Source organism: Aythya fuligula, chromosome Z (genome assembly GCF_009819795.1).
Source record: "Aythya fuligula isolate bAytFul2 chromosome Z, bAytFul2.pri, whole genome shotgun sequence".
NCBI classification, from domain to species: domain Eukaryota; kingdom Metazoa; phylum Chordata; class Aves; order Anseriformes; family Anatidae; genus Aythya; species Aythya fuligula.
In genome coordinates this window covers 83,328,149-83,343,333 of record NC_045593.1, presented here as the reverse complement: position 1 = coordinate 83,343,333, position 15,185 = coordinate 83,328,149, and the positions used below count along the sequence as shown (strand labels likewise).

Below are 15,185 nucleotides of genomic sequence, written 5' to 3'. Positions count from 1 at the left end.
TTACCTCATTACTATTTGAAATTTAGCATTGTCTAAGTATTTGCATCTTCTACTTTAATAAATCAGCACTGATACTTCAGAAGTGGCAATGTGATCCGACTCTATCCCCAGTGTAGGATACAGTTATATTCATATATTATAAATTCTTTTCAAGAGTTTTTTTTGTGATTTTTTGCTTTTTGCCACATTTTACGTTTTCACACAAAGTGTGACAGAAGACAAGTACATTTCCTGTTGTAGACAGTGGAAGTTGGGATACCTGAGATGTTATATCATTTTGGAGCAGGGCATAAGATCTTCAGTCCTGCGGCAGATGCTGAATGTTCGTCCAGTTAGGAACTCCTTTTGTTCAAGTAAACTCATTAGCTTCATTAAAAAAAAAAAAAAAAAAAAAAAAAAAAAAAAAAAAAGCAAGGCCTAAAAGAGCCTGAAAAGGCCTTAAGAAGATTCACATGGAATTACCTTTTCCAGAGGGAAGGTGAATCAGAAAACATACCCAGGAATGAGAGAAAAGCTGAAGCATTCCAAGTAGCCAGTTCCCTTTTCTCAGCGTAAGGCTCGCATCTTCTTAAGCTTGATTTCATCACTGTTGCAGGGTGTAAGGCAACACAACGCTATTCCTAGCAGCCATATAGTTAACCTGTGTGGGCCGTGAGGTAAGGAGCACAGGAGGGTAAAGAGTTTTCCATGCTCTGTCCTCTCCTTTGCATTCATGTGGGAGAAAAGGAAGAATGGATAGCCACCAGCATCACTCTTTTGCCTTGAGCCAGGCTTGTTAATCCAAATACGGGCCTGTTTTATAGAACCTCCTTTTTTTTTTTTTTTTTTTTTTTTATAGAGAGAGCAAAAAGTGTACCTTTATTCTCTAGAGTAAGGACAAAACTTGGAATTAGATCATGGTTTACGCAATATCAAATCTGCTTGTTGATCTGTTCTTAGTGTAGAGTAACTAAGCACTGACCCTGGTGCAGGACTCTTAATGAAGCCAATATTTAAATCCAAATTGGATTTCTATATTTTATTTGGCCTATCCTATTAAATTTATAATAGGCAAATTTACCATGCTGCTTCATACATGTCTTATTGGGCATTTGAGGTGGCTGAGATGGAACTCTAGGAGGTTTTTCATATTATATCAGACTTTCATTGTTGCTTCAGGCATAACAGAGATGACAAATTACTTGTTTTTTGTTGTTGAGTTCTATTTTTATTTTTATTTTTTTTCCCCAGAGGTTGTTCGTTTATGGATTCTCTCTTTCACTAGTAAATTTCTCTAAATAAGCTTTAGCATACTTTTTAACACCCACCTTTCCCCTTCCCTCCTCCTTTTGTTTGGATACAGTAAGTTTAAGTCTCTCTTGGATAACTGTTCTAAAGCATGGTATGTTTTTATGGTTCAAAGTTAAATAGCATAAATATTAGCTTCTGCTTTATTTTTCTTTAGTGCTGGGCACACATTAGTCCTTATATATATAGTCCTTTATATATATAAAAAACATATATATATACACACAAGTTATTTGTTAAAGGGTGAAAGTTTTGATACCAGTCCTGGGGGCTAGCTTTATAACTACAGATGTTCTTTTAAAATTTTTTATTGGTGCATAAAAGTGTGTATTGCTGTAATTGCAGGTTGATGCAACCGAGAGTGAACCAAAGAGCTTTATTTTTATGAGTGAAGATGCCTTAACAAATCCTGACAAACTGTTGGTCCTAATTCATGGTAGCGGTGTTGTCAGAGCAGGTCAGTGGGCTAGGAGACTTATAATTAACGAAGATCTGGACAGTGGCACACAGATACCATACATAAAGAGAGCCGTTGAGGTAAGTGAAAGTGTATGTACATGTATGTACAGTTGTGTCTGTATATGTATGTGTACTCATATATAAAGAGCTATGAATCTAGGATGTTTTAATTTATTAATCAGTATTCTCCATTTCCCTGTGTGATCATTTTATTTGTGATGCAAATACTTGCTTGTTGGTTGGGTTTGTTTTTTTTTTCAGAACTTTTGTCTAATAGAAGCAAGTTTCTCTCTTACAGTAAAACAAAAAATTTGTTTTATGTCATATTGTGATGGCACTGCCATGTAGTTTAATATGGCAGCTAACGTGACAAGAGCCCTTAACAGGCGATGAGATGCAATAGAAGGCACTACAGAAATTTGTTATGATTTGAAGTGTTTTCTTTTACATTTCATTAAATTTGTACGTATTCTCACTCAACGTCTGTTGTAATCTTATGATAACATGAGCTTTCATGATAACAGCAGGCTTTTTTGCTAGGCTTGTACTGAATTTATTAGAGGCACAGTCTTTTTCAGTTTTGCACTGAATACTGATTCATTCTGATTCACCTATCAATACTTGACAGTTAAAAACATTTACATTTTATGGACACTATTCTGTTGTGTTTGCATGTATGTGAGAGACACTGCACAATTTGTGTAGTATTTTTAACATGGAACTTTGTAGATATAATGCAACCCTCACATCATACTACCTAAATGAAACTTCCTCCAGTAAACATTTGAAAAGCCTATTTAAAATTTACTATTTCAATTATATTTACTAAGTTATTCTTAGTAGCAGTGTTGTCACTGTGATTGTTGCACATTTTACTACATAAAGTTGAATTTTTTGCACTTGACTTTAAAATATTCACTAAGACTCAGAGACAGATCCAAAAATACTTCATGGTTCTAGAGTATGATACAGGTGTATATGGTGAGTCAAGTGTAGGAGGTTAATTTCTGGAGTGAGTTCCAGAACTTTTCCCAAGAAAGTTGGAGAGATACAGTTCCTTAAATTTTCCTCATGGTGCTTACACTCCTTCATTTTTGTTCTTTCCTAAACATGGTGCTGTCTTGGCTAATAGGAGATGTTGAGCACTTAAGACTGGGATAGTATCCCTAAATCACCAATTTTGAAGAGAGTATTTCTAGGAGAGGAGAATTACAGGCTCTTTTTCCCATTTATTTTTTTTAAATCCAATGGCTGCGCCAGTGGAACACAGAGCAGAGCTCTTCCCTCAAATGTATAACCTTAAAAACAGATTTTTTATTTCTGCATTTTGAGTGCTTCTTTCAAATACGCATGAAAATAACCAAACAGTTTGATGACAAAATATTTTAAACAGTGTAGTCATTTGATCCTGTCAGGATATCGGACTTCATGCTCTTACCTTTACACTTTCTTCTTTCTTAACAAGTATTTATTTATTTATTTGTAGTCTTTAGTTGAATAATTCCAGATACTGTAAAATCTGTATTTTTGTCCCTTGTAAAATTCTGGCACATATGCTAAATGTGTAAAACACTTACTATCTGCAATTATTTTTTTTATGTAAAATCATATCATAAATGAACCATACATAAATGAATCATATCGTAAATCATATCATAAATGAATCATATCAAGTTATTTATATCAAATTATATTGTTTTAAATATGTTCATATTATTGTTATAATATAACATTATATATGTCCAATTCTCACTGCAGTGAGTATTATATATCTGGTATATACAAAGCAGTATTTTATGGAAATCAAACCACAGTGAAGATATTTGGAACCTTTATGTTTTGACTAAAGTAAAAAAAAAAAAGAAAAAGAGAGAGAGGAGAAGGGTAGTTACATGCCGATATCATGTGTACTTCATGTACAGATCATATAGGTTAGATTTTTAAGTGCGGAAGATTATGACAGAATGAGTATAAGGTCTCTGATTTTTAGTTAATAATAATAAAAATTACATCTATTTCTGGGTTTTCCAGAGTTCAGTGCTCTAGCTGACTTAGGCAGTTCTGTCTCATATGAAACGAAATAACTGGCCTAGATATGGCTTGAGTGAAAGTTGTGATAACTCCTCATGCAGTGTTGCCACTTTGGAGGAAGGAATTGTTTTCCCTGATCTTTCAGTGTTTCTTCTAAGAAGAGGTCTCGTCTTTGAATGAAACCAGTAAGTCTTGTCAAAGCATTAGATTACAGTGCTGATGACAGGAAAACATGGATTTTATTTTATTATTATTTTTTTAATAATAAACTTTGAATTGGAAGTGGATAATAGTATCTAGGATTTGAAAATTCCCCTGGTCTGTTGTGAATGTGCAAAATGTTCATATAAAACATTTGCTGTCAACTAGGTTTTCACTTCTAAAAAATAATTGAAAAAATAACTTGCAAATGTAATAGTTCAACTTTTGTGCAGATACTAGTCCAGAAATATATTCAATTTACAGACATTTGCAACACCTCTACTTTCCCTAAAATAAAACAAAAACAAAACAAAGGAGAATAGGCCAAAACTATATCTTTTTCTCTGCTGCTTTTCTCTGTGTACAGTCCGCAAACAATTTCAGTTAATTTCTTGGAAAAAATGAAAATGGACATACAAAAACTGAAGGTGTCAGTAGACAATGGATGTAGCACTCCTAACCAGGAAGCAGGTGAAGAAAAAAAATCAGAAGAAAGCATATATTTCTGGCACAGCACTTTCAAGAAGAAGAAGAAAAGGAAAAAAAAAAAAAAAAAAAAAAGCTCATGTCTTAAAGCGTGTGTGAAATCAGGGAGCAGTGGAAAGGCTTGAAGTTTATCAGATTTCTAGTGGCTTGGGGCTGATACACATTGGTAAGAAAAGATCCAAGGAGAAATAGGAGAAATATCCTGGTGGGATTTCCAGTAGCTAGAAACCTTTTTTTTTTTTTTTTTTTTTTTTTTTTTTTTTAATCTGGGTGATTCCTGTAGGTAGTACTTCTTCCATCTTTCATATCAGATTGTATTGTGTAGACTCAGTTCTGTCTGCAGTAGGTGTTGGGAGTAGTCTACAAGGTTCTATGTAAGGGACGTAAGATTAATGTGTTAGATTAGAAATTCAACTTTGATAGCATAAAAGCCTTTCTCGAAAATACAAAAGAAAAAGAACAAACAAGCAACAGGATACAGAACAGATTGTAGAAAAAGGAGGAGGGAGAAAAGTGTACAGAATGTGAGAGACATGTAAATGCATTAAAACAGGGTACGATCAGATATATTTTAGAAAAAAACAAGTACAGAAAACACAAATGTGATAATATAAAGCAGTAAAACAGTAAGAAATGATTAATAACAATTCTAACATACATATTGTAAGATGATAATTTCCTGTAAACATAGTGCTAAATAAAAATGGTATAATTTTGTTGTTTTGTTAAAATAGAACCTCTCTACTGAAACTTTCTGCAATGGGAAGTACAAATTTTTGATAAAAGCAGTCATCTGACATGCAAGAGAAGTTCAAGTCTTTCCTCTGGGAATCAGAGTCTATTCCACTTTAAATATATTACCATACTGAAGCTATTCAACTTTTTATAAATAAATATTTTGTAAATTAGAGGAATAATTTTAATACCTCTTCTGAATTTTTAGTAAATGTGTAATTCACTGTCTCATAGAGACAGTCTTTTCTCAGTCACTTGTTTTGATATATATACAGTGACTACAGCAGTGCCAAATGGAGATAATGAGAAACAGAGCCAAATTACTTAATTCTGTGATGAGGGTATTTACTTGGGGTCTCAAATATTAAGAATTTTGTTTAGGTTGTTCAGAGGCTCCCATACCCTGTGAGGTCCTCAGTCACCAGGTGCTATGGGAGGAGGAGGTTAGGTTGTCTGGTTTGTTGTTGAGTGCTTGCAACATGGATGGTGATCAGAACAATTGGATGGGAGGTGTACAGGTGATACAGGTGGTATTTTGTGAAGTGATGCATGGAGCAAGCAAGGAGGGATGCCAAAGTCAGCTGCTACTGCTTCATGCAGTACTGTTCCTTCTGTAGTGGGTAGAGAAGCTGCCTCTGTGCTTTGAAGTCTGCTGGGAGAAGCTACAGCTCATCTATTTAGGGAGGCAGTTTGCTCCTGGAGGAAACAGGACCTCAGCTTACCTGCATTTGGACACTGAGAAGAGTTTTGGAGTCCTCTTATGTGGAATATACTTTCTCTGGGGAATAAAGAGGACATCAAATTACTGCAGTCTTTACTGCCAAGTAGAAGGAAAAAAAAAAAAAAAAAAAAAAAAAAAAGGATGCTTTCTTTCTTTGGAAATTCAGTGTTTTTGTTACCTTAGAGCTGTGGACCCAAGGATGCTAATGAAATTCAACCACAGCAACTGTAAGCTGTTGGATTTTTATTATATATATTTTTGAAACAAGCAAGAATCTCTGCCAGGCTTCAAATTCAGCAATCTCTTTGAGATTGCTTAGATATTGTTATTATTATTTAAAGGAAAATTAATGCTTGGCGTAAGAGTAATAGCACTAGAACAAAAGCTTCTTCAAAGAACCTGGATGATTTTTTTTCAAAAGAGATGCAGCAGCACCCAGCCATCAGAGTTTCCATGAACGGATGAAAACAGGGCTGGCTTGAGATGGGCATCATCTGCAGAAATCTTTCTTTAGTGTCTGATAAAACATGATTTTCATCTTATATTTTCCCTTGTGTTTATCCTATTCTTCCTACAGCATTGTCTAAACAATTTCTGTTCCTAAGAATATTTTTGTCAGAATGTTGGATCTATTCACACAGATTAATATCATTCATTTGTATAAAGCTAACAGGGTGGTAATATTTACTGAGAATTGCTGAGGGTGGTTACTTTCTTCATTGTGCAATAAGATGTCATTGGTTTGGTAAGTGTATTGAAAGGGGAACAAAATTATCAGGTGTAGCAAAGCAGTAGTAAAGTTACTCAGTGTAACTTTTAGGTGATTTCATTAACCGTATTGTTTAGTAACTGGTATGTTACTAAATACATTCTAGCCTTACCATGTTATAAAAATGAGTGGGGTTTCAAAAGGATATATTTAAACATTTTTGTCAAAAAAAAAAAAAAATTGCAGTGTTTAAACTACAGTGTCAGGAATTCTTGCTTACAAACTTCAATTTCTTGTGTTTCAGCATGGAATAATACATAGTTAAAGTCCTCTTTATTCTTGCGTTTATATTTTAGAACCTACGTTTTAAAATTTTGTCTTATAGTTTATAGGTACTTAGCACATTTCAGTAAGATAGGCAAGTGACGCTTTCTGGAAATAAGACACAGTTGACATTTCACTGTGATTACAGTTTTTACGTAGAATAATAATATTTATGTTCCCTTTACAGCATATATTAATAGACAGTTACGGTGTCATAGAAATCATGATCTTATTTGGGCATTCTTGCATTTTTCTGGAAGTAAAATTTCACTGAAATGGACAGGAACATGCTATGTTGTTTTCTTTTAAACAGTAGTTATCTGAATCTGATATATGTATTTGTTTATGTTCGTTTTGGTAGAAGACGAATGACACTGTAAAGTACTTAGGAAAGAAAACTTCTTTTTTACATCTTCTCCTTTCATGGGGATAATATTAAGAAAACTTGTGTTACAAGTAATGAGATGTATTATTTTTGAGATATGTCATGATATATAAACGCCATTTACAATACAGTACTAAATAAATTATTGCTTATACATGGCATAAAACCATATATATATATACACTATACTCTAGAAAAAAGGTGAAAAAAAAAAAAAAAAACATCAATGTATTTAGCTCCTTTTTAAACATTTTTTGAGGAATCGGTGATCCCTCAAATACTATTTTGGAATACTGATCACCAAGCAGACAGGAGGACAAGTCACAGAGTTATTTGGTAGTAATTATTAATTGATCAGAAAATAGGTGATATTACATAATAACATGTATAGCAGTTTTACAAAGTCTGAAATTCAATAAGAGGTTAAAAGCTTAGACCAATATTGAACTGACAGGGTATATAAGCCCACACCAGCCCCCATGCCAGCAAAGGAAAACAATGAGATGACAGCTCTACTGTTTGGAGAGAGGTTGCTAACGACAGCTTATTCCTTTATGATTTCAACTTTTGACAGAAGACAGGTCTGCTTGTTGCATCATGGCAGATGTATCATTACCTTCTGGCCCTGTCATGACTGAACTGGGAAAAAAAAAAAAAAAAAAAAACACCGCTGGCACAGTTCTGAAAATCCAATTACCCTTTGGAATTTAGTGCATCCTTTCGAAGATGTATGTATAAAGATGCATTACCATTGTTGTAATAATTGTTTATATTACATTCTTACAGTTATGTGTGCTCCGTAATTTTGATAAAATAAAGCTACTTAAGGATTGTTTTGTCATCTTTCATTCTGCTAGCTGGCTTGTTGTAGAACCCTGTGGCACATTTTGTTAGTCTGCTTTTACTTTGTCACTGACCTAAGAAAATTACTACAGAGGCTATTTGGGTAAATGTGACTTGAAGAGTTGATTTATTTATTTTTTTCCCAAACCATTTAAGCCTTCTTTTCACCAGCTAGACATGGGGTTAAGAACACACACTGAATATTTAAAATAGATCATTTAAAAAGCAAAGTTTAATATGAGTATAAATGGTCTTTTTATCATATGCATATTAGGATTCTTCTTCTTTTTTTTTTTTTTTCCTTCCCCCTCTCTTCAACTTGTTGGATACCTAACAGTGACTCTGGAGACTTGGAAAAGAGTAAGAGGGGGTGTGGATTTTTGAAAGTATGTCAAAAGCCTTGGGGTTTGAGTATGATCGGAATTTCAATAGAGGTTGAGATGAGTTTAAATGCATAGAAGGCGAACATAAAAATCTTGTTTAATTTCTGTCATGTTGTTCTTTTTTTAGTCACTCTGATGTCTTTTTCAAATCTGCTTTTCTCTCAAGCTTTGTGGTACTATATCCAAGATCTGTTTTTTTTCCTCTTTGTATTTCGTTTTAACTGCTGATCCCTTTTCTGTGGTGCTTCTGCCTTTAATATCAGCTGAAGCGGTCTGAATTGCTGAATCAAAGCCGTTTTGGGAGAGAGACAGTGTTTAAGATTGTGCAGGGTGAGATTCTCTGGGTAGAAGGTAACACTTCCTGCAGTTATAATCAATGCACTTGACACTTTCAAAGGCAGGAGAAGCCATGACTTGCTCAGGGGTTAAACTTTTTAAATAACTTCCCTTGGGAAAAATGCCATCAATAAAATGGAATAATTAGTTGAAGATTCTTGAGTAGCCTAGGTTTGAAAAGAAAAGATTAGAGATAGGTCAGGTTTGCACTTCTATTGTATTTTCTCTCCCTTTTGTTTTTTAAACTGTGAGCTTTTGTTTAAATGTGCGCCGTATTAGAAAATCAGACTGCTTCAAAAATAATGTCATCTGCTTAGGCCAATACATTAATTTTGTAGTGTTATTGTCTGTGTAGTCTAATCATTGCAGGAGCAGAGATAAAATTCTACATACAGATATATTTGCTAGTTTTCTCTTTTCCTACATATACGCTGCAGTCATTTTATCTAAGAGAAAACGTCTGTAACTTTCAACCATACTAAATAAACTCAAAACATATAAGTTAATTATGTTATCTTAAAAATTAGAAGGTCTATATAAATACAGTGCTTAAGGTCATTGATTTCCATAAAAATGAACAGTTTCACTATGAAACAAAATCTGTCTCACTTTAACGTAATGGTGTTTCACAGGTTTTTTGCATTTTATGGGAAATTTATGTTTTTTCTGACTTTTTTGTATCATTATTTTTGTTAAAGCAGCTATTTTGAAATGTAAGACCTGATTAAAAATGTTGCTTCAATATACTGAGTAGTATATGTGTACCATACAAATTACTGATAAATTGTGAATGAATGGTCTTAGAGTAAGAGAGTCTTATCCTTTGTTAATTATTAATTCATTTACACTTCTTGCTTTTCTTAAAGGAAAGTAGAATCACTGACAGGTAGCTGAACAAGACTTTATTGACTATGGGATCAACATTTTTCAGAAGTACAGCTTTAAATTTTCTGATGGCTTGTATAGAAATGAGATTTGTACCAGGTGAATAGGCAAGTTTATTTAGTAGAGTTTATTATGGATGCAAAGTTTTAACAAAACTTTTAACAAAAAAGTATTGACTGGGCCCCATTCAGCAATTGTATACACAGCAACATATTGCTATTCTTAGGTGGAGAAGTTTGGAGGATGTGTCTGTGAGAAGTTGGCTGTGAAATTGTTACCTTTAAATCACCCAGAAATTGTGATGAGGCTCTTTCTGTTACAGCGTGGATCTTCAATAGACTGTTTATTTTAATTGAGAAGGTGCATAATCTTTGTAAGAGAAATGGGTAAATGCATATCAGTATGGTTCTACTTGAAAATACAGTAGTTACTTGTGGCTTGAATTTTACTTTATATGAGCCACTTTGTAAGAATACTGCCTAGAACTAAACAAAATGTTGGTCTACTCTTGGTCTGTTTGTGACTTCACTGTTGTTGCTAGAGTATAAATATGCAAACAAACTTTATTTTATTCGTCATGGAATTTAATTTTAACAGACAGTATTAAAATTGCACTTATATAGGATGGAATATACTGTTCGTTACTCATATAGGATGGAATATATACGCTCATACATTGCACTCATATAGGATGGAATATACTGGTCATTAGTTGGCATATCAATCTTAATTTCTTAGCATTATTTAGATTTATTAAGAAAAAAAAATAATTAGCCATTACCTTCCCTCTGTATATTCTGAGCATATTCATTCAGGATAAAGCACAACATTGATGTGTCTTTTGTCAAATTTATCTTTCTTAGCTTATAATTCATGAAAATAATGACATGGAAATGTTCTTTCATAGTACTTCTTCTTACATAGAGATATTTGTATGGATTTTACTGTTGAGAAATACACATGCACATTTTATAAATCCCTTAAATAAGCCACAAGCATTTAAAATTACCTATTAAAAGAAAGTGTCCTTTGTCTTATTTATTAGATGTATGGATGGTTAAAACATCAACAAGCTAATCTTAATATATTATAATGCGTAAATGTACTATTCATAATACATATCATAAAACAGTATTTTGTGTATGCCGTTATGGGTATGGTATATGCATGTATTTAATATTACACTAAATTGCCAATACCCTGTTGATTTTTCAAATGAATCATTACTTAAAAGACTTACCAATTCAGTAGGGAGATGAATACTTCCTTATTCATACCATGAAAAGCATATTTGAATAAAATTATCTTTTGCTTACTGTGCATTGAGCTTGAAAATATTAACCTTAATGCAAAGGAATTCAAATAAAAATTTGATATGCTTCATCCTTAAATAGTTTAGTACTGTTCTAATAATGCACATTGCTGCTTCAGGTAATAAGGAAATAGATATAGTAAAGACTTTGTCATGCAAATTTACTCAAGATTGTAATCTTTTGAAAATACACAGATCTTTTGAATGATATATGTCATTTTGATCAAAAACTTTAAAAAGTTAATAGTTCTGCTAGAACAAACTGAAACTGTGGGTAATTGTCGTTTTTTCCTGAAATTAACAAATTATAACATCAAAAAAACTGTGAGTGAGGTACATAGTAGGTCATTTGCTGCTGCAGGCGTTTTCTCTCCCTTCAGGATGTGCTTGTTTAGTTTCTCTCACTTTGTGCCTGTGGCACTGTATGGTGAAATTCAGACATGTTCTTCCCCTCCAAGGAATCTCTAGGGTGGTAGAGAACTTATACAAAATTAATAAATGGTGTTGCTTTTTTTCCTTTTTTTCTTTCTTTTTTTTTTTTTTTTTTATTATCACCCATCCCAGGCAATTTGCTTTGTGTTCCTTTTAGAAAAAAGTTGAATTGCATAGAAAATGTTTATTTAAAAAAAAAAAAAAAAAAGAGTATACTTCTTCACAGAAATAAGCAGTACAGATACACATAATAGGGTGAAATATGTCATTTGGAAGTACTGACAATAGTTTAATGGAATTACTCCATTTTCAGTGATTTCCCCAGAGAGGGAAAAAAAAGAGAACAGTGAAAACCTTATATGTTAATTAACTTTTTTAAAAATTAGAAAATATTAGGACTTCTTAAACATGTCAAAGCATTGGCAATTTTACTTCTTCCTTTTATTTATTTATTTTTTATTTTTTAATTCTGGGATTTTGAATTTAGTTTCTGTTCATCTCAGCAGTATTTAAAGAGTAAACTTGTTTTGAGGCTATTCAGCTTGGTGATTATTTTTGGGGAGGTCCAGGTGTACCATCTTGCTTATTCACAACCATTTGTTATACCATATTGCAGTTATAATCCTCTTAGGAAAGGGAGAAATTGGCTCAGATAGCTTAACCTGTTATATTGTGTGCTACATGAAGCCTCAATCTCTATTATGCCAAAGGCAGTGAGACTTCAGATTGCTTTGGTGGGTAGAACAGATAATGAAGCTTGGGTGTAAATAATTGCTGGTACATGAGGGAAAACAACTTAATCTTCATTTCTTCCTTTTTTTTTTTTTTTTTTTTTTTAAGGGGGGGATAGTAATTAATTGTAATTGCTCTTATAGCTGTAAATGTCAGTTTGAGTTGTACTCAATAGTGGTTATAGTGCATTTTAAACAGTGCTTATAACCATATATACTCATACTTACACCGTGGTATAATAAAATAAAGTACATTATTGGTGCTTAGTAGTGTGGTCTTACAATGTTGCTTGCTTTTGATGAGCAAGAATCCTTAAAAATGCTATGCAATTAAACATTACCATTTATTTTAGTATTTGTGTCTTAAGAGTTGCTCCTTGCCTTTTAAAAAGAGCATATTGCCTCAATAATAAGCAAATACTCTTTTTATTCTAAAATAAAGTTTGAAAAATATAGGCAGAAAAGCTTCATGGTGCTTCAGTGCACAGGTGATTGAGTTTGTGTTGACCCTCTGCAACTGAGCCTGTGTTTTGAATCCCAACTCTTCCTCCAGCACTGGGAGTAATATGATTGAGTCTTCTGGAATCAGTTCCTGAATGTTGATAACATGAGGCTCTTCCATGAAATACAGAAGCTACTCATGTGGAATATGCACCTTCCACATCACGCATGGTTGATATCAGATACAGGATTTTCAAGATCTGACAGCCCTTTCTCTTGAACAATGATATTTATATTGAATTTAGGGCTGTCTTAGTACTGATATTCAGCTGGTACCAGCTGATGATAAAAATAAGTAATACTGCAGTTCCATTTTAATGTTGTTATTGTCAAACAAATACCAAAAGCGGTTATTACTCTCAACTGATTTAAATATTTAGTAATTAATACCTCTTGTTGAATTAAACATTTCCTGGCTATGATTACATAAACAGTCATTATGATATAAGAATATCATTAATTTGGTCTTTTTGTTGATATTAACATTCTTCATTTTTTGTTGATTGCATTTCTATTCACTGTGTTAGATCTTACTTTGAAACAGATCCTTCCTTAAAATAACAGCATTCAGCTATCTTTAAACAATTTTGTTGTGTTTTTTTTTTTTTTTTGTTGTTGTTTTTTTTTTTTTGTAGTTTTTTTACATTTAAACCATACGTTCACCTTCTCTAGCAGTGGTATCCTGTGAGGCTTTCTGTATGTTTAATTTATTTTTCTAAACGGAGCTTAATGCAGGTATGAGAGTGGAGGGAGGTCTAAGTAAGAACTGCGTGCGGAAGTCTGGCTGAACCATTAAAATACCCCCTTTTCAGAGCAAAAGAAATGTCTTCATGTTTATCTGCCGGAAATGAAGGTACCACTCCTAGCTTTCATTGTATCAAATTGCTTAGGGAAGTAATGTAGAATTTCATAAGCGCTCCAATATAAAGTAATCTTTAAACTCCAGAGGCAGTCAACATATGTATTTCTCACCTTGACTTGTGACCAGTTCTGTGCATTTAATATTTTGAGAATATTGTACATGTCTCTTTCTAGTCCTGTTGTTCCTGTTGTTCCTCTTTAAGAGGTTAATTTAGAAGAATCTACCCAACCATTATTTTTTACATTGTTTGTACTACCTTGTAATAGTAGTTTTATGGTGTGGTCATTTTAAATTTAGAGCTAGGCAAATACTTTTTTTGGCCTTTTTTCCCTCTACTTTACATTTTTACTTTTTTTTTTTTTTTTTTTTTTTTTTTTTTTTTTTCATGTGTATATGTGCATGTGCACCAGCATGCGTGTGTAGAAAAAGATAAATGTGCCTTAATTGTCTGGTTTGGTTGTAACTTTTCAACTTTATAAATGTTAATATGAGATGTGTGGCAATCAAAGAAAATCATAGTTAATGCCATTTGTCTTTCGGGTTTGGGAGCGGCACATGGGTTTTCTCTTTTGAAAATGCTGATTATGTTTTACAGCACTGGAAAAGTACTGTTTCAGGTTACTGTGTTCTTTGAACCCAGTAATATATGATATATTAAAAGAGAGTTATACTGACTATTCCTCAAGAATAATAGTATTTCAAATGTCACACAGGTTGACTTGCATTGTGATTTAACTTGTTATAGCTGTTGTATGTTTTTTTCCCCTGGACATCCTTATGGAAAGACTTTTAAGCAAGGAACTAATTAGGAATAGGTAATAATTCTCCATAAACAAAGCAATCATAAGAGTGACAGTTGACATAGTCTTATAAAAACTGTATAGAACCTGGAGAAATATCACTGCTGCAGCGTGTGCTCAGTTAAATGAAATCTGTCTGCTGCTTCTGTATAACAGCACTGCATCAGTGTCAAAAAAGTGCGGTATTTACTGTGCTGACATTCAGCGTCTGTATTTGTTGAGATACTACTCGTAACTCTCAGTTTTTTAAAGCAGGGTGTCCACATAAAAATGGAAATTTAAAGAGAAGACAGTAATTATGGATTTTACAAGAGTCTTGGCTTTTTTTTTTAATACTCTGAGCTACGATCACAAGACGTTTATGCTAACAGTGACGTTGAAACATACTTCCTTTTGTGCTTTGTTTTTATGAAGTCTGTCTTGACACGCAGCTCTAAATGCTGTTTGTGTCACAGACCTGTTTTTAATCCCATTTTAAATGAACTTTAGCTTGTGAAGGGTGTCCGGACTGTCATCCCTGTGGAGCAAAGCAGCGTGTGAGCAGGTGCAGCACCAGCATGTGCCTTCTGCAGGGGCACCTCGGGGGCTGTGGGGTGAACATCCCCCTGCCTCTCCCAGCCCCTCGCTGCTCTAGTGAGGATGTTCACAAGGACACGAGCTGAGCAGAGGCCTCTTGCCCAATGGACGGTCATCTCTAGAAGCTGCAGGAAAGTTGGTTGCCCTTGCACAAGCATCGTGCAGTCATCCATCTCCTGTGGTCCA

General features: G+C 33.6%; 1 protein-coding gene across 3 annotated transcripts in view; it reads left to right on the top strand.

Moving 5' to 3' along the window:
* The window catches only part of FAM172A (family with sequence similarity 172 member A), a 253,536-nt gene that overhangs the window by 58,257 nt on the left and 180,094 nt on the right, over positions 1 to 15,185 (top strand). For all 3 annotated transcript variants that reach the window (XM_032205984.1, XM_032205985.1, XM_032205983.1), the window contains one exon: positions 1,633 to 1,824. In XM_032205984.1, coding sequence (XP_032061875.1) covers positions 1,633 to 1,824 — 192 coding nt within the window. The remainder of the gene's footprint in view (positions 1 to 1,632; positions 1,825 to 15,185) is intronic.